The 22,551-nt window shown below is 44.5% G+C and overlaps 1 protein-coding gene across 1 annotated transcript in view; it reads right to left on the reverse strand.

The window, feature by feature from the left end:
* LOC141981853 (uncharacterized) overlaps positions 1-14,597 on the reverse strand; it is a 39,687-nt gene extending 25,090 nt beyond the window's left edge. The window contains exons 1-2 of the mRNA XM_074943487.1: positions 13,789-14,597; positions 11,170-11,637 (exon numbers count right to left, since the gene is read on the reverse strand). Coding sequence (XP_074799588.1) covers positions 11,170-11,637; positions 13,789-14,590 — 1,270 coding nt within the window. The 5' untranslated portion in view covers positions 14,591-14,597. The remainder of the gene's footprint in view (positions 1-11,169; positions 11,638-13,788) is intronic.
* Between the last annotated feature and the right edge of the window lie 7,954 nt (positions 14,598-22,551).

A 22,551-nucleotide genomic window follows, 5' to 3' on the forward strand; every position in this document is an offset into this window, starting at 1 on the left:
AAAATCCTAGAAGCTGCAGAAAGAGGTATTGGACTCTCACAAGGTGGCAGGCCTCAACAAATGATGTATGTCCAGCTCCCCTGTGCCAGAGCAGGTCAATGAAGAGGGCCTGGGAGCACCTGGGGGCTATAAAGGATCAGTGAAGGAGAAACCCAGGGAAGGGAGATTTCATAGAATATCAGGGTTGGAAGGGACCTCAGAGGTCATCTTGTCCAACCCCCTGCTCAAAGCAGGACCGATCCCCAATTAAATCATCCCAGCCAGGGCTTTCTCAAGCCTGACCTTAAAAACTTCTAAGGAAGGGGATTCCACCACCTCCCTAGGTAACGCATTCCAGTGTTTCACCACCCTCCTAGTGAAAAAGGTTTTCCTAATATCCAACCTAAACCTCCCCCACTGCAACATGAGACCATTACTCCTTGTTTTGTCATCTGCTACCACTGAGAACAGTCTAGATCCATCCTCTTTGGAACCCCCTTTCAGGTAGTTGAAAGCAGCTATCAAATCCCCCTCATTCTTCTCTTCCATAGACTAAACATCCCCAGTTCCCTCAGCCTCTCCTCATAACTCCTGTGTTCCAGTCCCCTAATCATTTTTGTTGCCCTCCGCTGGACTCTTTCCAATTTTTCCACATCCTTCTTGTAGTGTGGGGCCCAAAACTGGACACAGTACTTCAGATGAGGCCTCACCGATGTCGAATAGAGGCGAATGATCAGGTCCCTTGACATGCTGGCAATGCCCCTACTTCTATAGCCCAAAATGCCATTGGCCTTCTTGGCAACAGGGGCACACTGTTGACTCATATCCAGCTTCTTTTATGAGAGATACTTGGAGAGAAATCCTAGTGAGTCAGAGAGGACCGGTTTAGTCAGGAAGCATAGGTGAGAGCTGCCAGAGATCAGGGGACTGGAAGAGTCCTGGGAAGAAGTAGAAGTTGGTAGAAGGCTGAAGGCAGGAGCACAGCAAGAGGTGTTTTCTGGCTGGAGTTCCTGAGCCAGAGCTATGGGCTAGAGAGGGCTGAAGGCAGGGGAGCGGAAGGCAGGGCTGAAGGAGAACAGCTGCCAACTTTCACCCCAGAAGTAGACATTTACTTTGTGGATGAAAGGATGCCCTTGGCAAAGTACTGTTCAATTCTCTTGTATCGAAAGTGTTACCCAATTGGTAGGGTATTATGTTCACATTCTTTTTTCCCCCCAACTTGCTGTATTCTATATAATATGGCACATGCTTATTTTTACACACAGAGACCTGTAGCTTTTTGGGTTTCCTGAAAATTGGCTATACCTTTGAGAGATTGAAGCAATGTATCACCAGAAGGAAGCATGCTATCATTCCATTAATCTGAACAGCATTAAATGTAAAGGTTTAGTTTTGACTATTAAAATGATTACAGTTTTAGCCCATATGTTTACACTTCTTGGCTAATTTGTCCAAATCAAGAACCACCAGCTCTTGTCAATCAAACTTAAATTGTGTATTTAAAATACATATTTAGGGCCAGATTTTGAGCTGTTGTAAATTGGAGTAGGTCTATTGACACCAATGCAGCTACATTGGTTTACAGTAGCTGAGAATCTGATCTGAAATTTTAATGTTAAAAATAATTGGAATAGACTGAACTGTGGCTTGTAACATGTAATTTGCTATATATTCATATACAGAAAATTGTAATGCAGCATTACCTGTGGGAGGTGGGGGGAGGCATATCATATGGGGTCCCACAGTTGTCTGTTCTGGATCTGATGCTAGCCAATATTTTAATTAATGAGTTGGCTTGGATAATGGAATGAAGAGTATGCTTATTAAATCTGAAGATGACCCCAAGCTGAGAAGAGTTGCTAGCAGTTTAAAAGACAGGATTAAAATTCAAAATGGCTGATTCTCCAGTTTGTCAAGGTCAGAAATCAACAAGATGAAATTCACTAAAGATAAGTGCAAAGTACTACTTAGGAAGACAAAATCCCAAATGCACAACTACAAAATGGGGAGTAACTGGCTAGGCAGTAGTACTATGTAAAAGGATTTGGGGTTATAGTGGATCACAAATAGGTTATGAATGAGTCAGCAATGTGAGACAGTTGCAAAAAAGGCTAATATCATTCTGGGGTTTATTAATAGAGTGTTGTATGTTAGCCAGGGGAGGTAATGGCCCCATTCTGCTCAGCACTGGTGAGGCCTCAGTTGGAGTATTGTCCAGTTCTGGGTGCCACACTTTAAGAAAGACGTCGACCACCTGGAGAGAGTCCAGAGGAGAGCAACAAATATGATAAAAGGTTTAGAAAACCTGATCTATGAGGAAGGTTACAAATACTAGGCATGTTTAGTCTTGAGAAAAGACGACTGAGGGGGGACCTAATAAGTCTTCAAACATATTAAGGGCTGTTATAAAGAGGATGGTGATTGATTGTTCTCCATGTCCACTGAAGGTAGAATAAGTAGTAATGGGCTTACTTCTTACTTACTGCAGCAAGGGAGATTTAGTTTCGATATTAGGAAAGCTTTCTAAATCTAAGGATAGTTAAACACTACCATGGGCTTCCTAGGAGGTTGTGGCATCCTTCTCATTGGATATTTAAAGAATAGGTTAGACAAACACCTGTCAGGGATGGTCTAGGTTTACTGCCTCAGTGCAGAGGGCTGGACTAGATGACCTCTTGATCTTGAAATCCCTTTGAGCTCTGCATTTCTGTGATTGTGATCCATTGTTCTAATTTATATTAGAGATTTCCTGATTTACATAGTTCATATGCATGTACACAAGGTGGGTAGTATACATCGCAGGGAAGAATAGGGAGCAGTATCATAGCTTCAATGTCACAAGAATTCTAACAGGTGAGGGCAGCTTTACAACCTTGCTGAAGCTCCACAGAGCAAGATCACCACAGGCTGCCCAGGGGAGCAACTGAATCAGTCTATTTCTTGTATGATCTAGCCCTGCCTAACTTTGGGGCAGCACCATGTGGTTCAAGGCCCTCCAACAGATTGGGGTCTTGTGAACACCTTGAACAGCAGTGCTCTGCTACTGCCAGACTTTCTGCAGAGCCAAAATGCCATTTGCTTGGTGGAATTCATGGAGTAAATCAGCCTAGCTCCTTCCCCATTTTTATAATATATTCCAGCCTTGTCACAAAAATAATCAGTAAAGGGACTTCTTCCAGTTCTTCCTAATAGAGGAGGTTTATATTCACTCTCTTCTTAAATTACCTCTAGAACCTCTCGTTATTGCTGCCAGAAATATTAGCCACTGAGCTGGCATCAAAATTGAGTCAACCCAATGCAAATTATCCATACCTACAGATTTGGTATATTCAAACCCTCTGTTCAACTTTAGTCAATTATTGACAAGGTGATGGGCTGTTACTCTTTTCCATCTCTGACTTCTGTGATTCTATGATTAACACATTTTCCAGTTTCCATGGTTATATGATGAACTACCAAAAAATCTGAATTCTTACTCCTAAGTAAATTCTATTTTCATAACTGCCTTTCTAGATTCAATTTCAGATGGAAGCTTAATGATATCAACAACTTAGAAGTGACATACATGGCTGACCTGCAAGAAACAATTACTCTCAGTGGGAGATTTAGGAAGAATATAATTCAGGAGGCTATCAGCAGCTGGTCCCCTCTTAGTTTTTCATAACTGGAAAGAGCTGAATCAAAATGGCTTTAGCTTCCCAGATTAATTACATCTTTACAATGGTTCCAAATTAATTATGTGTACAAGTTTTGAACATATTATTTTAGAGAAATTAAGGCGGGCCATTCCTCTTTATTTATGCAAAGTTGAATTCATTTTTATGAATGGCTGTGACAAAAATGAACACAGAAAGTTGTGAAGGTATGCAACTTAAAAGATAATCCAAATATGCTTAAAAATATTGGTGAATATTTTCCCAGCTCTCTCCTTGACATTCCCAAAGGGTATGTCAATAAATCCATAATGAAAGTAACCCAAAAGTCTCTTCTTAGTTAGAACATCAAAAATTAACCACCATCTTGCAAGCATGCATTTAATAAGTTTGGGATAAATAAAAAAAACTGAACAAGTTTGATAAGTGGATCTCAAAACAGATCTCCTAATGATATGGAATTGTAATTGCGCCAAATTAGCAAGAGGATTTACTGTAATTCTGCAATAATCCAGACATTATCATTTATATTACACTTAATATAAAGGCGTATGCTGTCCAAATGTATGGATAATGTGTCATGCTGACCTTTTTAAAAAAAGACCAAGAATTTGATCTCTTTGTACAGAGGTTTGTTCACAAATTTGATCCTTTACATAGGGAATGAATATTCCTGGGGATATTTCCAGAATCATAGACATTCTAAAATCAGCAGCCCTACAATATAATTTGAAAGCACTGTTGGACTGGAATGATTCCATCAGTTCATCTTTTGGGTACAAATTGGACATGAAGTCTGATCACAAGCCATTCGAAAGCATGAAGAAGTCACAGCTGAGTGCACCCAAGAGACTACAGTGCATGTTGAGAAGCCAGCACTATGTTGTGAGGATAAGGTACTCCCCTGAAAGTCACAAGAGGAGGCAGATATACTCGGCACAGCATACCTTCCAGCATACAAAATAGATAGCTCTGTGGAACAGGAGACCGACTATCAACATGCTGCAATACCTTTGCATCTCAGATGGGAGGCTCCAGACAATCCAACAAAGCACAAAACAGGATGGGGTGCAATAGTGAAACAATTAATGTTCCAGGATCGGACAGATCACAAGGAACAACCGCCACCGGAAATTACACAACTCATTCCTCACATGGTAGGATATTAAAGACAGGATTTTATTTAAAGGGAATCAGACAGAAAACCCAATAGACTTAAAAGTTACCCTCATGAGATGGATACACACTTCACTCCCGTGTATAGAAGCATGCCTGAGATGACGCAGTGAAAGTATCCATTAGCTAAGCATAAGAATTAAGAATATACATGAAACAGTGTGAGGTGTGCAAAGAGCATTGTAAGAACCTGCAGAACTAGGACATTGGATCATGGGGGGTCCTAGGCTGCCAGTGCTTCCACATTGCTATTGGAAGCTTAAGCTGGGTTTTTGCTAGAGGACCCTATGAAGTTAGAGACTGCAGGAAGTACCTCCCAGCAGTTCCTGAATGGAACCTCTGCAGCTCACTGATTGGCTCATGCTGATATATAAACCAGAAAGCCATAAGGGGGAGATGTCTGAGCAACACAGACTGTCTGCTCGCTTCCAAACTGGACCTTGCTTTGCTGTGGATCCTGACTTCTGACTGGTTTGTCTCCAACTCTCTACTTACCTGCTGTCTGTAACCTAGTGCCTGGCTCTGACTACTGGTACCCTAAGCCAGCTCAACCTCAACCTCAACATCCATCTCCTTACTGCAACTTGGAGCTGACCAGTGTACCCAGGCCTCACACAGCCCAGCCCTGACAAGTATACTGAATGACAACAGCCTTTACAGCCTCATGAGTGCCTCATGGTCCCTTCCAGTCCTACGATTCTATGAAATTCCATGCTGACCCTGGGAAAAGGTAGACACAGAACTGTTCACTTTTAATCACAGGAACTATATCATCACAGTAGAGTATTAGTCCACCTCTCAGAAACTGAAATATCTATAGGATGTTCAGGCTAAAACTATGATCAAGAAACAAAGCACATTTTGCATGGTCTGATGTACCTGACACGCCATGCTCAGACAATGGGCCACAGAACAGTGCAGTGAAATTCTAGTGATCCAGCAACAAATGGGAATTTTAACAAAAGACATCTTCCCGGGCTACCCAAAAAGTAATGGCAGAATCAGCAATAAAGACTGATGGCAAAGGCAAAATAGACCAGAAAGGATCTCTACCTGGTAATGTTGGACTATCAAAATAAACTCTTCCAGGGACTAGATAGTAGCCTAGCACAGACACTGATAGGTCACAGAACTAAGGCTCTGCTTCCTAGGAGGGGTAGTCTGCTGCAGCCCAGTGGAGAAACAACAGACAGTACACAGAAGCAATTAAAAGAACACCAAGCTAAGCAGGTAGCCCATTACAACAATGGAATCAAGGGCATGAGCCTACTGTCCAGAGGTGAGCAGGTCCATCAAATAGTCACATAAAGCAATGACAACACAAATAATAATTGCTTATAAAGAAAGGTCCAAATTTCAATACTACAGGTCATATGAGGTTGCTACAGACTCAAGACAGTGGTGGAGAACAAACTGAAGACAACTGCAGATAGCCAGCACACCCAGGGCCTAGGCTAGGACCAGAAGGACATAGAAAGAGCTTCAACCATCAGCTGGCCTGATGTAGGAGAGTTAAAAACCAGTTATATGAGCAATATAGAAAACTAACAGTTCACCACCTAACAGAATGAAGGCAACAATAGGGTGGAAAAAATCCCTCACCAACAGTGAAACACAAACAAGCAGGAGATTGATTTGAAGGGCTATGATGTCTAAGAGGCCATAATGGGATGGTGGTAAAGGCCATTTCCCATTGATGAGCTATGTACTAGTAACTTTTGACCCAGCAAATGCTTGAATCAAAGACAACAACAACAACTAATCATTGCAAGGAAAGATATATCAACATGTATGGTATTTGGCAGGAACGGCACAGATTGCAGGAGTTTGGTGGAGGCCCAGGAAGTTAGTCTGTGTGCATATGGCTTGAATGCTAGCTTCATTTATAACACCTTTGTTAACATTCTCTTAATAAAATCTTAAATACATGTAATCCTCCCATATTATTACCCAGCTGCAATAGGGTATACAAACCCCACACTGGACAACACAGGTTAAGGAACTGTTCTGGGCTTAGCCAGCTGTGCCCTGCCACACCTGCAAGGCATGCACAGGCTGGAGAAGTAGATAAAGTGGATGCAGAGCAACTTACTTGTCGTGTGGGCAGTCCAGGAAAGAGAACAGACCTTCAACCATCTGCTCCTGAGGAAAGGGTAGGGTTGCCAACCCTCCAGGATTGGCCTGGCATCTCCAGGAATTAAAGATTAATCTTTAAAGATTATGTCATCTGATGAAATCTCCAGGAATACATCCAATCAGAATTGGCAAACCCTAGGAACTTGCCTGACAACCATTGCCTGATGACCCCTCCCTGAGGTCAGGGAGGGCCAGATCCTGAAACACCCGGAGTGGGAATCATTCCTTGCTCTCTCTTACTAACTCAGTTTATTTGTGTTAACTTCCCTTGTATTTTGTGTATAGACTACCCTGGAAGGGGAGAAACTTTGAAGTACTCTGGCCAGAGGGCCAAGTCACAGGAAGAGGCAGGCCACTGCAGAGGCTGAGCAGCCAGTGGCAGCAGACCACAGCAGAGAGAGCGCTGCCATGCCATGCCATGCAAGGAGGAAGCACCAGCAGTGAGCTGACCCCTTCACATCCGCTTATGGTACATGAAACAATTATGAGGGATAAATCCTCATTCCTTTTTAGAATATGAAAAAATTGTATTAAAATATTTCTACAAAGACTGTTTACAAAAATTAAAAGAGCAGATATCCATTTATATATAGAGACAGAGGAGTTGTACAGGGTACTACTTATGAACAGAGATGGAATGTGAAACTTCCCAAGATACAGCATGTACGTGCAAATATGCACATACATAGCACATATCTAGTGTGATTTACACAGATTAATAGTAGATAGTGCTTCTAAGATATGATGTAGCTGACAAAGTGATTGGAAATGTATCACCCTTTTAAAATATTCTAAATTATCCCATTTCTCCATTTTTCAAGCTTAACTGTCAAGCATACTTTATGTAGATAATTATTTTAGTCTAAGCAGTTAAGGTCCTAGCAGTTTTGCATGATGATACAGAGAGCAATTGACTAGAGATTATCACCTGAGCAAGCCGATAGTTCCTTTTCTACATGAGCATATACTTTTCTGTGTCTGACAAGACTACTAGCAAATGCTATAGGCTGGTGCCTTTGCACCAGTGCTGCTCCTAGGCCTCCTTTTGGGGTACCATACCATGTCTCCAGCTGCTCTGCATAGTTGTAGTACTTTAGGACTGATGCCTTGCTGTAGTGAAGTGATGACTCACTGGCTCAGCACCTCCTGCTGGTTGTCCTTGGAATTAGCTCTCCAGCCTAAGGAGCACCCTCTTCAGGCCAGTGTCTTGCCTGCCACTGGCCCCCCATGTTCCTCCTGGACCCCAGTGCCCCTTTACCTTGGGGTGCTGCCCCCTGGCAGTGTCCCCTCACTCTGGGTCTCCCCTTCCAGGGAACCCCCAACCCTCTAACCCCACCTTGCCTCAGTGGCTACTGCCAGTCACCATCTAGCCCCACTGCTCACTGGGGCAGACTGCAGTCTGTAAACCACTCATCATTGGCAAAGAGGTTGGACCAGCTGCCTTTGCCTAACCCTGGGCAGCTCTTCACAGCACCCATATCTGTATAGGCCTCTATCAAGGCCTGCAGCCTGGGGAGTAGCCAGGCTGGAGCTCTCCAGCTCTTCTGACCTTTCCCCAGCCCTGCTCCACTCCAGGTACCCTTATCTTTCAGGCATCCAGGTCCTTCTCCCTCAAGAGCGAGAGAGAGAGAGAGAGTGAGAGTGACCTAGCTCCTCCCTGAGCCCTTATAACAGGACCAGGTGTGGCCTGATTGGGGTATGGCCCCAGCTGTGACTGCCTTCCCAACCAGCCTACCCTATTGGCTGCCACTGGGGCAGCCCTTTCCCAGGGCTGTTTTAACCCCTTCAGGACTGGAGCGGGGTGACCCTCTCTGATTACTTTACAATGCCATTTTCTGGAAGTGCTACTACTAACTTGTCCAGTTTCCTGTCAGGTTCCTTTCCAGCCAGGTGAGTTTAACTGGTTTCATTTGCTCCATCTTTGCCAAAGACATAAGGGGGAGAGTAAACTCATCCATGATAAGTATCAACTAGGGGTAGCTCTCGTAAAATCAGTGGAGTTACACTGGTGAAGATAGGAAGAGAATGAGGTCTTACATTTTCTTGTGGCAAAGTGTAATAAAGGACTAACACACAGGAGTGCTAATAAGATACTTGTCTTTATCTCTTGCCTCCAATTCTACAACATATCTCACAATCTGAAAAGCTGAAAGTTCTCTCAGATGGCAGGGAACAGAAGCCACTGACTCAGTGGTTATTATTACAATCTGTAGTCATTGCTATTAATTTCTCACTTTCATGAGTACTAAATTCATTAATAAATTCAAAAATAAAATGAAACTTTCAACCCTTCCTAATACCGGAAATGAAGTGATGCTCGAATACTGAAGTTAAGAATGTGGTATTCTTATTTCAGTTGAAATCTTTGCAACCATAGAAGAATTTAATCTCTGGGGAACAATTCTAGACCAGCTGATAAATCAAGAGGCATAACTGATAAAGGAGAAGACAGATCTTCACTAGGTTCAAGAAAGGAATCCACAGAGGAGGTGCTAATATTAATGGAGGAAAAAATCCAAGATCATTGAAGTATTTGTATTCTATTAAACTCCTTAATAAAGAAAAATAATTACCAGTATAAGGCAATTGAGACTCCAGACTTTGGTGTGCTAAAGCTAAGATTGTGTAATTGAAGTGATTACACCAAAGGGCTTCACTTATAACTCCTTTTATATTTTGTGAGGAAGAGAAAATTGGAAGTAAATGTAGAACAACCATCTGCTAGGGTGTGTCCTTATTATAATGCCTTAAAGTGGAATTCCCAAGTGATATATTATATCAAAATAAAGAAAAAAACACAACTGTGAAATATGTGCTTACTCCCCTTCATCCAGCTTGTCAAACCAAGTAACAGTTACACAGTACATCAGAGGGGGTGGTTATGGCATGATTTTATAATTTAATTTCCAATAAATAAAGTAATTTGTTAGCCCCCTGCAAGGGAGTCAGTGGAATGCTGTTGTACACAAAATATTTTAAGAGACTACTTAGTATTCCAGGCGTATTCTGAGTTCGGGGGAAAGCAGTCAAAGTGCTTCATGTGTTAAACACTAAGGCTGTAGACCCTGAAAGATTTTCAATAGTACTCACAAACAGAAGAAAGGAATATTTAGTACAGCTTGCCAAAAGGGAAGGGTGCAAAAATCCTAGGTAAAAGTGGATGGGAACCTGGGAGGGAGTGACCAAGAGATGGTCGAGTTCAGGATCCTGACACAAGGAAGAAAGGAGAGCAGCAGAATACAGACCCTGGACTTCAGAAAAGCAGACTCGGACTCCCTCAGGGAACTGATGGGCATGATCTCCTGGGAGAATAACATGAGGGGGAAAGGAGTCTAGGAGAGCTGGCTGTATTTTAAAGAATCCTTATTGAGGTTACAGGAACAAATCATCCTGATGTGTAGAAAGAATAGTAAATATGCCAGGCGACCAGCTTGACTTAACAGTGAAATCCTTGCTGATCTTAAACACAAAAAAGAAGCTTACAAGAAGTGGAAGATTGGACAAATGATCAGGGAGGAGTATAAAAATATTGCTCAGGTGTGGCGGTTCAATGACAAGACAGAACACAGCTTTTAGCAAGCAAGCAGGCTGGTCTCTGCTAACGGGCTTCCCCTGTCAGCTTTTCACCTTCCCCTTTATTCTCTCTCTCTCCCCCTGCGCATTACATTCTCCAACAGATAAAAGGAATACACTGGCTTTGTTTAACATTCTTATTTACCAATTTCTGTCTACCGCATTCCTTGCTCTCGGGCCTTGAGCCCAGTCCTGAGAGGCTTCCCACGATACATATCATCTTGGCGAGATTCCAAGGTTGATGCCCTTGAAAGGAGCTGTGTGTGCACTACTCCTACACAACACTCCGGGTGTGCCCTGAATGTTGCCAAGCGCATAAACCTTTATGAATCCTACATCCCCTCCTTTTTTGTTTATTTGTGCTCGGCCATCTCATGGTAGCCATCAATTTGCATTTGCAAGCCAATTAACTCCCGGACAGACAAGGTCATAACTCGTGGAGCCTGCCAGGGCGGGTCTCGACAAAGCCTTAACAAAAAGGAATATATTGTACACAGCAGCAGCAAAAAATAAGCTTAAAAAGGTAAAGTGTGATTGGCCTGGCCCCGATTAGCCATGCTAGAGTACTGGGAAGAGAGGTTCGAGTAAGCGGCGAGCATCATCTCATTCCCAATTTCCTCAGGGTGATGACATACTGGAATAAGGCACGTACCTAACGATTCTTCAGCTGCTACAAAATCAAATAAACAAAAGTGGGTAACATTTGCTATTGAAGCCAATCTTTCCCATAGGTTATATGTCATTCGGGCCTGTAACGGAGAAAGCGCTCCCGAATCAACCCCTCCAGGAAATAGCAGGCACAAAAGGCATACAATCAGTACAGAATTAGCAGTAATTTGGGCGAGAATTGCCACAAACAAAGTCTCAAGAGTCTCTGGCTGTTGGTTTGCTGCCAGTCTTCGTTGAGCCGCGGCGACCAATGCTTTTACTGCTCCCCATGTCACGGGCTGGCTTGGGACGCTACGCCTCTTCTGTTTCCGTCCCGCCGTTGTCGACCCGGGAGGCACCGCGGTCTCCTCCAAGGTCAGCTGAAAATCCGGTATGGGGTTCGACAGCCCTGGTGCCACGCCATGCTGTTTCAGTGCCGGTCGCACACACCAGGCCGGAGCCCACAACGGTCCTGCAGGGAGAAACACAGCAGCATATCCCCGACCCCAAGTGATTAAAGGCACTGGGCCCAACCATTGCGGATCGGGCAGCTGATGGTAATAGACACGCGGTCTTTCCATTTGTGAAAATGCCGATCCGCGGGGGTCTGCTGATCTGCGTTCAGCGTTAAATTATTTAAAGTAAACAAAAGGATATGCAATTGTTGCTGAATGTCTCCTAAGATTCGGAGACGCAGCTCCCCTTGTTTTAATTGTTTGTCGAGCAAGATTTTTAGCATGCGATTTGCACGTTCAACAATAGCTTGGCCTGTGGAATTATAAGGGATCCCGTGTTTGAGACGGATGTCCCATTGGGCACAAAAGATGAAAAGTGCTGTGGAGCAATAGGCTGGGGCATTATCCATTTTTATCTGGCTCGGGTGACCCATAACAGCAAAACAGGCTAGCAAATGGTGAATAACTTTGGGAGTGGCTTCCCCACGCTGTGGGGTCGCCCAAAGGAATCCCAAATAGGTATCAATGAAAACATGTAAAAACGAATAGGGGTGGAATTGTGGCATGTGAGTGACGTCCATTTGCCACAGCTGATTCGCTGCGGTACCTCTAGGGTTAACGGCATAAAAAAAGGTAGGGGCAGCAGCGGCACAGTGGGGGCAGGAATGAACAATAGAACGTGCATGATCAGCAGGAATATGAAACTGCCGGGCCAAAACAGAGGCAGACTGATGAAAAAAGGAATGGCTTTCAATGGGGTCAGAAAAAAGGGAATTTACCTGACCACGTAACGTGCGATCGGCGCGCGCATTGCCTTCAATGAGTAGCCCAGGCAGAGGGGTATGACTGCAAATATGAGCAACAAAATAAGGGAAATTACGAGTGGTGATGAAATACTGTAAGGACAAAAACAGGCGAAGAAGGTCCGCATCGACCTGAGGGGTAATGAGGGCAAGGGGTAAATGATCAATTACCTGATAAACATAATGCATGTCCATGATCAAATTAAAGGGACAATCAGCAAAAAATTGAAAGGCCAAAATAACAGCAGCTAATTCCAAGGACTAGTAAAGCTCTCCAAGCGCTGTGCATGCAAATATTGTTGTACAAGTGAATGAAGCGCTTTCAGCTTTTCTAGAGGGAGCGGCCACTGGTCAATCCATACGGGCTCTAAGGATTGCCATACCAATGGTAATGCGGATGGCAAGGTGGGTGAGGGAGGATTTTGGGCCATTATATATTAATATCGAGGGTGGTGTCCAGCTTTGTAAGTAAATCGCGGCCCCAAATACTGAGGTGGACAGGGAGTACAAAAGGGCGGATTGTAGCAAGGGCACAGCCTCCTGGTTTAGAGACCGTGACCCAAGACAAACTTTGGCGCCCGGGTTTGCTACCCCCGATCCCCCACAACTCTTTAGAAGGAACTGTTGGCCAACCGACTGGCCACTCCGGATCACGAATCACCGTAACGTCAGCTCCAGTGTCCACCAGCCCTGTAAAAGGAACATTATTTAAAAGAAGTGTTAACTGAGGTTTCGAGGGGTGGACCGACATTGTTAGAGCAACAAGTGGAGAGGACGTATTGTGAGATGGCGACTGAGACAGCGTTGATCCAAAGCCGTTCCCGCCCCGGGTTCGATCCTCTGCGGCTGGCACCTGATAGGGGACTAAAATCAATTGTGCAATTGACCGTCCACGCGGGAGCGATTGCGGAAGATGGGTCCACACCTGAACCTTAATAACACCAGTGTAATCAGCATCGATGACTCCTGGGATGACAAAAAAAACCCTGTTTCCCAGCGTGTGAGCGAGGGAGAACCAGACCCACAAATCCGGCAGGGAGAGGTCCCGTCACCTGTGTAGGTATGGCGCAAACCTCCCCTGGCAACTGAAAATCAGCGTCCTCCTGCATAATCAAATCAAGCCCTGCACTTCCAGCAGTCGCCGCCCTCATGGAATCTATGGATTGTAAGGCAGAGGAACAGTTGTCTGAGTGGGAAACACCCCCGTTTGGCCCTGGGTTCGGGGGGGACCCGTCGTGCGGTTTCCCGACCCGCTACGACACTGATTAGCCCAGTGATAGCCCTTCCGACACTTGGGGCACTTCTTTGAGGGGCGGGCGGGCGCCGTCGATGAGCAGCACTCCCGCTGAAAGTGACCCTCCTTACCACAGCGGTAACAACGCTTCCCCTCCTTCCCGGTTTTTCGCAGGGCGGCAGCCAGAACTCCAGCCTTATGTGCTTGGGTTCCGATGTTTTGGCACGCCCGCAGCATGTCCGACAGCTCTAGAATTCCAGAGGCTTGTGCAGCCTGGAGAGCACGGCGGCAATCCTCGTTCGCATTTTCAACCGCCATTTTTAACAGGATCTCCTGAGCTGCCGCAGGGTTATCCACCTGTCGGAGGATAGCCTCCTGCAATCTGTTGGTAAAATCCATAAAGGACTCTGATGCACCCTGACGGATACTGGCAAAGCTTTTAGTAGGCCTGCCCGAATCCGGGACCTTCCGGAAAGCATGCTGGGCGCAGGCGGAAATAATGGGGAAGACGGCCTGAGGGAGTTGAGACTGTAGCTGAACAGTAGCAAACTGTCCCTCCCCTGCCAAGTGCTCATAAATGACACCTTGCTCTCTATATACCTGGGCTTGGCGTTCCGCCATCTGCCGATACTCACTAAGCCAAATAACATACTGACTAGGTGTCAGCATCATGCGCAACAGCGCCTTCCAATCTTCAGGGATCAGGGTGTACCCAGTACCTATCCCTTCAATGAGACCACGCACATACGTGCTAGTCAGGCCGAACTCGCGAATTGCTTTCTTTACCTCTCTGATCACCGAGTAAGGCAAACTGACCCAGTCTGCAACCTGGTTGCCCTGGCCATCATCCTGCCAGGTCACAGGACAAACTGAGACCAGATCAGCCAGCTCCTCTGCTGTAAGATCTGAGCGAGTCTTCGCTGCGTGAACCATTTGTTGCACCAGCGAAAGCCTCTGAGCAGACGCAGACGACCCCCCGGGGGGCCCCGGAGCATGGGGCCCCACGGGCGGAGGGTAATCACACACCGGCTCTGGTGGGGAAGGCCAGGGAGGCGGTGGTAATAGAGGCACTGGGGGCGAAGCAGGGGGAGGGATGATTGCAGGAGCGGACGGGGGTGGTGGGATCGGCAGCCCCTCTGTTGGCGCGGGAGAGGGTCTTTCTGAGGTGACACACCGTGTTGCATCGGTAGGAGTGGGGGTGGCTGCAGGAGCGGACGGGCGTGGCGAGATCACCAGCCTCGCGAGGGAGGGCCTGTCCGAGGCGACACGCTGTATCGCGTCGCGGCAGAGGTGCCAGGCATGTAAAGCCTGCACGGACGCCCGAGGCTCTTTGTGCAATGTCTGGCCCAACCGCTCCCAGTCCGCTAGCTTAAGGGTTCCGGCTTCAGGGTACCACGGGCATTGGGCACTCACCTCCTGTAGCAGGAGAGTGAGTTCTCGAGTGGGGCAGTCATGATGAGCCTTATGCAGCAAATACTGTAGCTCATTGCGGTGCTGCACTTGCAAAGCAGAGAGGGAGCTTCCCATACTTACCACAACGAAAAATACTCACCGGGATCCACGAAGCGGATGAGTGACGCGTCTGAAACCCTTGCCGGGCGAGGTGAGTGCTGAGGGCCCCACGTTTGGGCGCCAGTTGTGGCGGTTCAATGACAAGACAGAACACAGCTTTTAGCAAGCAAGCAGGCTGGTCTCTGCTAACGGGCTTCCCCTGTCAGCTTTTCACCTTCCCCTTTATTCTCTCTCTCTCCCCCCGCGCATTACATTCTCCAACAGATAAAAGGAATACACTGGCTTTGTTTAACATTCTTATTTACCAATTTCTGTCTACCGCATTCCTTGCTCTCGGGCCTTGAGCCCAGTCCTGAGAGGCTTCCCACGATACATATCATCTTGGCGAGATTCCAAGGTTGATGCCCTTGAAAGGAGCTGTGTGTGCACTACTCCTACACAACACTCCGGGTGTGCCCTGAATGTTGCCAAGCGCATAAACCTTTATGAATCCTACACTCAGGCATGCAGGAGTGAAATCAGGAAGGCCAAAACACACTTGGAGTTGCAGCTAGCAAGAGATGTTAAGAGTAACAAGAAGGGTTTCTTCAGGTATGTTAGCAACAAGAAGAAAGTCATGGAAAGCATGGGCCCCTTACTGAGGGAGGCAACCTAGTGACAGAGGATGTGAAAAAAGCTAATGTACTCAATGCTTTTTTTGCCTCTGTCTTCACGAACAGGGTCAGCTCCCAGATGACTGCACTGGGCAGCACAGCATGGGGAGGAGGTGAACTGCCCTCTGTGGAGAAAGAAGTGGTTCTGAACTATTTAGAAAAGGGGGACGAGCACAAGTCCATGGGGCCGGATGCGCTGCATCCGAGAGTGCTAAAGGAGTTGGCGGATGTGATTGCAGAGCCATTGGCCATTATCTTTGAAAACTTATGGCGATTGGGGGAGGTCCTGGACGACTGGAAAAAGGCTAATGTAGTGCCCATCTTTAAAAAAGGGAAGAAGGAGGATCCGGGGAACTACAGGCCAGTCAGCCTCACCTCAGTCCCTGGAAAAATCATGGAGCAGGTCCTCAAGGAATCAATTCTGAAGCACTTAGAGGAGAGGAAAGTGATTAGGAACAGTCAGCATGGATTCACCAAGGGCAAGTCATGCCTGACTAATCTAGTTGCCTTCTATGATGAGATAACTGGCTCTGTGGATGAGGGGAAAGCAGTGGACATATTATTCCTTGACTTTAGCAAAGCTTTTGATACGGTCTCCAATAGTATTCTTGCCAGTAAGTTAAAGAAGTATGCGCTGGATGAATGGACTATAAGGTGGATAGAAAGCTGGCTAGATCATCGGGCTCAACGGGTAGTGATCAATGGCTCCATGTCTAGTGGCAGCTGGTATCAAGCGGAGTGCCCCAAGGGTTGGTCCTGGGACTGGTTTTGTTCAAAATCTTCATTAATGATCTGGAGGATGGCTTGGACTGCACCCTCAGCAAGTTTGCAGATGACACTAAACTGGGAGGAGTGGTAGATACGCTGGAGGGTAGGGATAGGATACAGAGGGACCTAGACAAATTAGAGGATTGAGCCAAAATAAATCTGATGAGGTTCAACAAGGACAAGTGCAGAGTCCTGCACTTAGGATGGAAGAATCCCAGGCACCGCTATAGACTAGGGACCGAATGGCTAGGCAGCAGTTCTGCAGAAAAGGACCTAGGGGTTCCAGTGAATGAGAAGCTGCATATGAGTCAACAGTGTGCCCTTGTTGCCAAGAAGGTCAATGGCATTTTGGGATGTATAAGTAGGGGCATTGCCAGCAGATCAAGGGACGTGATCGTTCCCCTCTATTCAACATTGGTGAGGCCTCATCTGGAGTACTGTGTCCAGTTTTGGGCCCCACACTACAAGAAGGATGTGGAAAAATTGGAAAGCGTTCAGCAGAGGGCAACAAAAATTATTAGGGGACTGGAACACATGATTTATGAGGAGAGGCTGAGGGAACTGGGATTGTTTAGTCTGCAGAAGAGAAGAATGAGGGGGGATTTGATAGTTGCTTTCAACTACCTGAAAGGGGATTCCAAAGAGGATGGATCTAGACTGTTCTCAGTGGTAGCAGTGACAAAACAAGGAGTAATGGTCTCATGTTGCAGTGGGGGAGGTTTAGGTTGGATATTAGGAAAACCTTTTTCACTAGGAGGGTGGTGAAGCACTGGAATGCGTTACCCAGGGAGGTGGTGGAATCTCCTTCCTTTGAGGTTTTTAAGGTCAGGCTTGACAAAGCCCTGGCTGGAATGATTTAGTTGGGGATTGGTCCTGCTTTGAGCAAGGGGTTGGATTAGATGACCTCCTGAGGTCCCTTCCAACCCTGATATTCTATGATTCTATGAAAAAAAATCAAGATTGTAGTTCCTAACTTGGACCGTAGGGGACAGTCCAATAAAGAGGTATAAAAATAATCCTGCCTTGTGTGTCTCCTCAGATATTGTACCTGTTTGTCCTTTGCAGTATTGTGAGCCCAAGTATTCAAAACTCTTGAGTCCAGTCCCCCAAAACCATGAGATTTTTAAAAATAATTACTTAGGTTCTTTTTGAATTTTCATTTTGGTTTTTTGGACCTTTAGGATTTAGGGTTTCAAAGCTTTTTTTGCAACCATAAGGGATAGAAAATTACTTTAAAATAAAAATGTGAGAGAGAGAGCTGAAGTTGTCACATAGCCACTTGACTTCATGAGCCATGACTTTAAGCAAAATGTTAAATATTGTGAAACGTGCAATACAATCACAAGAGCTGGACATACCAAGTATGTGCTGTTAAGACACCAAAGGAATGGACACTGGATGTCCCACTGCACCCAGAAGTAGTCCTGACTGCTGTGTCACTTTCTTGTTGTCAACAAAAAAACACTTATCTTAGTAGTAATTGTTCAGAAATGTTATATTTTCTGTGATTTTTTAGCAAAATAAAAAATTCTCATTTCATTTGAAATGTTTAGCAGGGTTTTTATTGTTGGTTTGTTTTTGTTTTTCTGCTTTTTGGTGAAACAAGAACCAAAAAAGCCTCCAAGGTTTTAAATTTGTTGTTACCCTCTACCCCGCCTCCTTTCTCTCCCTCTTTACCTTTTTCCCTCCCCACCCTGAGAGGGAAAAGGAGGAGAGGGGAAGGAAAGCACAAGAGAAAAAAGCTCAAATGAAAACCATTTTTAAAGACTCATTTAACTGGAAAACAAAAGTTGAATGAAACAAAAATTTTCTACACCTTTTTTCTTAAATGTGATTAAAAAAAAATCACCCAGCTTTAGTTGTCACTGCACAGGCTTCTGTATGCTCCTTATGCCTAGGCTGAATGGCCCACTGGCCCGAGTTCAGTCTCATGGGGGCACCTGCTAAATATAGCTTGCTTACTTCATCAACTCTCAGCTTCTCACCCAACCTCTGTCCCAGTGCCTCGATTTCTGGCTGAAACTGTTACTTCTGTTGGATGGCATGATCACATTCCTTCTTCTGACCTATAACTGAGTCACTCCTTGGGCAAAGAAGAAAAATAGTGTATTTCTGCTCTTCAGATTAACCACAATACATTTCTACATTATTTTAGCCAAGTATGTGCTTGGCCCATCTTCTATGGCTCAGTCATGTGCAGGTAGGTGAAATAGTGGGTGTAAAACTGGTTGAAGGACAGTAATCAAGGAATAGTTATCAATGATACACTTTCAAACTGGGGGAATGTGTCCAGCGGATCCTGCCGGGGTCCAGTACTATTCAATATTTTCATAAATCAATTGGATAATGGAGTGGAAGTATGCTTATTCAATTTGCAGATGACACCAGGCTGGTAGGGTTGAAAGCACTTTGGAGGACAGAATTAGAATTTGAAATGCCCTTGATAAATTGGTGGATTGGTCTGAAATCAACAGGATGAAATTCAATAACAATAAGTGCAAAGTACTACACTTCGGAAGGAAAAATTAAATGCATAACTAAAAAATGGGGAATAACTAGCTAGGCAATAGTACTGATGGAAAGGATTTGGGGATTATAGGGGATCACAAAGTGAATGTGTCAACAATATGATGCAGTTACAAAAGAGAATAATATCATACTAGGTTGTTGTGACATACGTTGCAACCTTGTGCAGTATCTATGGGGATACATACTGTATGATGTTTCTGAATGGCTTATGTATCACTGTGGGCCAGGGACTGTATGCAACTTGGGGTGGGGGGAGGGGAGAGGAAAGAGAGTGAGGGGGAATGTTACCATAGCTCCTTCAGGAACTAAAAGTAGTGGATGGTGATTTAAAGTGAATCACTCAGGTTGTAAAGACTTCCAGAGAGGTACCATACCTGGGGACGCTTGCATAAACTGGTTCAAACTAGGTTTTCCAGAGACCAACAGACTAAGAAAGGGCTTTTGGCATAAAAAGCTGCATTTAAACTGAGTCAGGGCCTTCTTTTGATTCAGCAAGCAGACAAGACCTTCTGACCAAAGAGGCAATCCTTGCAGAAGGGCTTGAAGGACTTTGGCTTACAAGGGTCCCCATCAGATTGAGCGGTGACATCAGATAAACTTTTAGAGTGCATATAGGAACTTACATATATGTAATGCTTTTGACCTAAGAATAAACGTATTTGCTTTGATAAGGCTGGTGAGTAACTGGTAGAAACTGTTGTAGCTCCTGGAGAAAGGTTAACCACAGATGCTGAACCTAGTCAGACCTGCTGGGGAAATCACAGTGAGGTATTGAGGAACTGCAAGCCTAAACCTCTGGTCTGGAGGGAGAGAAAGACACAGGTCTCTGCCTCCACGAGGTCAGGATTGGAAACCTGAAACCATAAGCAGGTGCCCTCAAGAAAGACCACAAGGGGGGAAGGCAAGTATCCAGTTAATCCTGAAACTGTGACAGGTGTATTGACAACAATGTTGTATGTAAGAGACACTATTCAGCACTGGTGAGGCCTCAGCTGGAGAACTCTCTGCAGTTCTGTGTGCCACACTTTAAGAAAGGTGTGGACCAATTGGAGAAGGTCCAGAGGAGCGCAACAAAAATGATAAAAAGGTTTTAAAAAACAGACCTTTGGGAAACGTTAAAAATACTGGGCATGTTTAATCTTGAGAAAACAAGACAGAGGGGGGACCTGATACATTTTCAAATATAATAAGGGCTTTTATAAAATGGATGCTGATCAAGTGTTCTTCATGTCTCCATGAAGGTAGGACAAGAAGTAATGAGATTAAGCAGCAAGGGAGACTTACATTAGATATTCTGGGGGCGGGGGGCAGGGGGGGGGTGGGACACAGTACAGCTGTAAGGATCGATAAGTACTGCATTAGGCTTCCAAGGGAGTTTGTGGAATTCTCATCATTGGAAGTTGTTAGGAGAGGTTAGAGAAATACCTGTCAGGAATGGTCTAAGTATATATGGTCCTGCCTCAGTGCAGGGTTCAGGGCTGAACTAGATGATCTCTCAAGGTCCCTACCTGCCCTACGTTTTGAGGAATCTATAATAGTGAGAGTTCCTTGAGTATTACAAGATTTGAAAACTTCAGGATTACCTTTCCTAGCCCTTCCACTCCACTCTTCTCCTCCTCCCCCCCATTTAAAAAGAGAGTTCTATGAGATTGCGAGGTCATGATTTTGAAGGCAAGACCAATATTATTTGGAAATATTTCTCATTTTCCCATCTTTGAGGAATTTCTACTATTGACCATTTTGTTTTGTACCCTTCCCCTGGCTTCAAGAATAACTTAATCTCTTTGTTCTTTGGCGGAAAAAAGTCAATTTTTTAAAAATCATTCCATTTTTAAATCCCCCCATCTGAGATCCATTCACAGCCCCTAAGCCTTGACCTTAAGATAAAACAGACACTGTATAATTATCTATTCAGGTAGTTAAAACGCTGCAGCTTTCAGTAACATTGTTCATATTCCGTAGCTTACCTGTAATTTGTATTTGACAGCATGTCCTAAATACTATAGGGCTGTATGAAACCTGCAAGTTTTGACTGACCTTTGTAACAGAGAATAGGGGCTCAGCAGGAAGAAAGAGCAGCTGGTAACAAGCAGAGGTCTTTGTTATACAGTATTCGTTTATATAATATTGTTTTTTAATTAATTGTTTTTATTGATGCAATGTTGCCAGATGTCTGAAAAATGGGCACACATACAAATGTTTAAATGTTGAATATAGGACAACATAGAGAAAATTGTTGATGACAAAAAATAATGGATGATAAAAAGTTGGGCCAAGTTTGTCAAAAATAGAAGCTTAAACTTAGGCTCCGACATCTGTGTTTTGGACTGAAGTCAATGGGACCTCTTGGGTTCTCAGAATTTCTGAAAATCAGACAGATGTCTAAATATAAATATAAATAGAGTTAGGTGCCTATTTTTGAAAACCTCAACTCAGATAAATAATACTGGAGAAGATTTTCCATGGCACAAATGACAGTGAAGAGCATTACTCCCATTGGAGTTCATTGAAAGTTGGGCACTTTATTTATGCCTCTGGAAATCAATCGAAGTGTACTTATGTACCATCTTTCACTCAACGATCTCAAAGGAAACTGGGCAAGTTAAGTCCATGTGGAGCAAAACTGAAGAAAAAATTTGCAGAAGACCCGGTGAAGCACTGGAATAAATTGCCTAGGGAGGTTGTGGAATCTCCATCACTGGAGATTTTTAAGATCAGGTTAGACAAACACCTGTCAGGTATGGTCTAGATAGTACTTAGTCCTTCCATCAGTGCAGGGGACTGGACTAGATGACTTCTCGAGTTCCCTTCCAGTCCTATAATTCTATGAAAACCACTGTATCTTGGAGACTTCTAATCTCTATCATCTGATCAAGGCAACCAAAAGGACCACAATGTGAGTAGCATCCCAAGAAACTACAATCTGTGCAATATGGTTTACACTTCTGATCATTAATATTATGATAAAATAGAGATGGCAAGAATCAGAAAATTAAATCCAAATAGCACTGAATTATGGGGACTTAGAAAACTGCACCTAAACCTGAATCTGATTTTTGTAATTAGAACCAATCTCTCTGCAAGGGGCTTAGGGCCCTAAATCCGAACACACATGAACTTTGCAAGAACTTCTGTTGAAAATCCAAAGTCAGAATTGAATGTTGTAACTTGAGTTCAACTAAGAAAGTTAGATTAAATCTAGATTTAAACATTGCCAGAGAGAACCTCATGCCCTTCTTTTGGGGCTGGTACCCTACCTTGCTTGTCTTACACAATCATCATCTTGTACCACCTTGGGTATTCGTGGTGACACACAATATCACAACAAGTCAGAATAGTACACTGTTACCAATAATAATCCACATAGTACAAAACTTAGTGACAACTTGGAAAATAAAATGAGCATCCGGGCAGGTCTATACTTAAAACACT

Source organism: Natator depressus, chromosome 2, assembly GCF_965152275.1.
Source record: "Natator depressus isolate rNatDep1 chromosome 2, rNatDep2.hap1, whole genome shotgun sequence".
Lineage (NCBI taxonomy): Eukaryota > Metazoa > Chordata > Testudines > Cheloniidae > Natator > Natator depressus.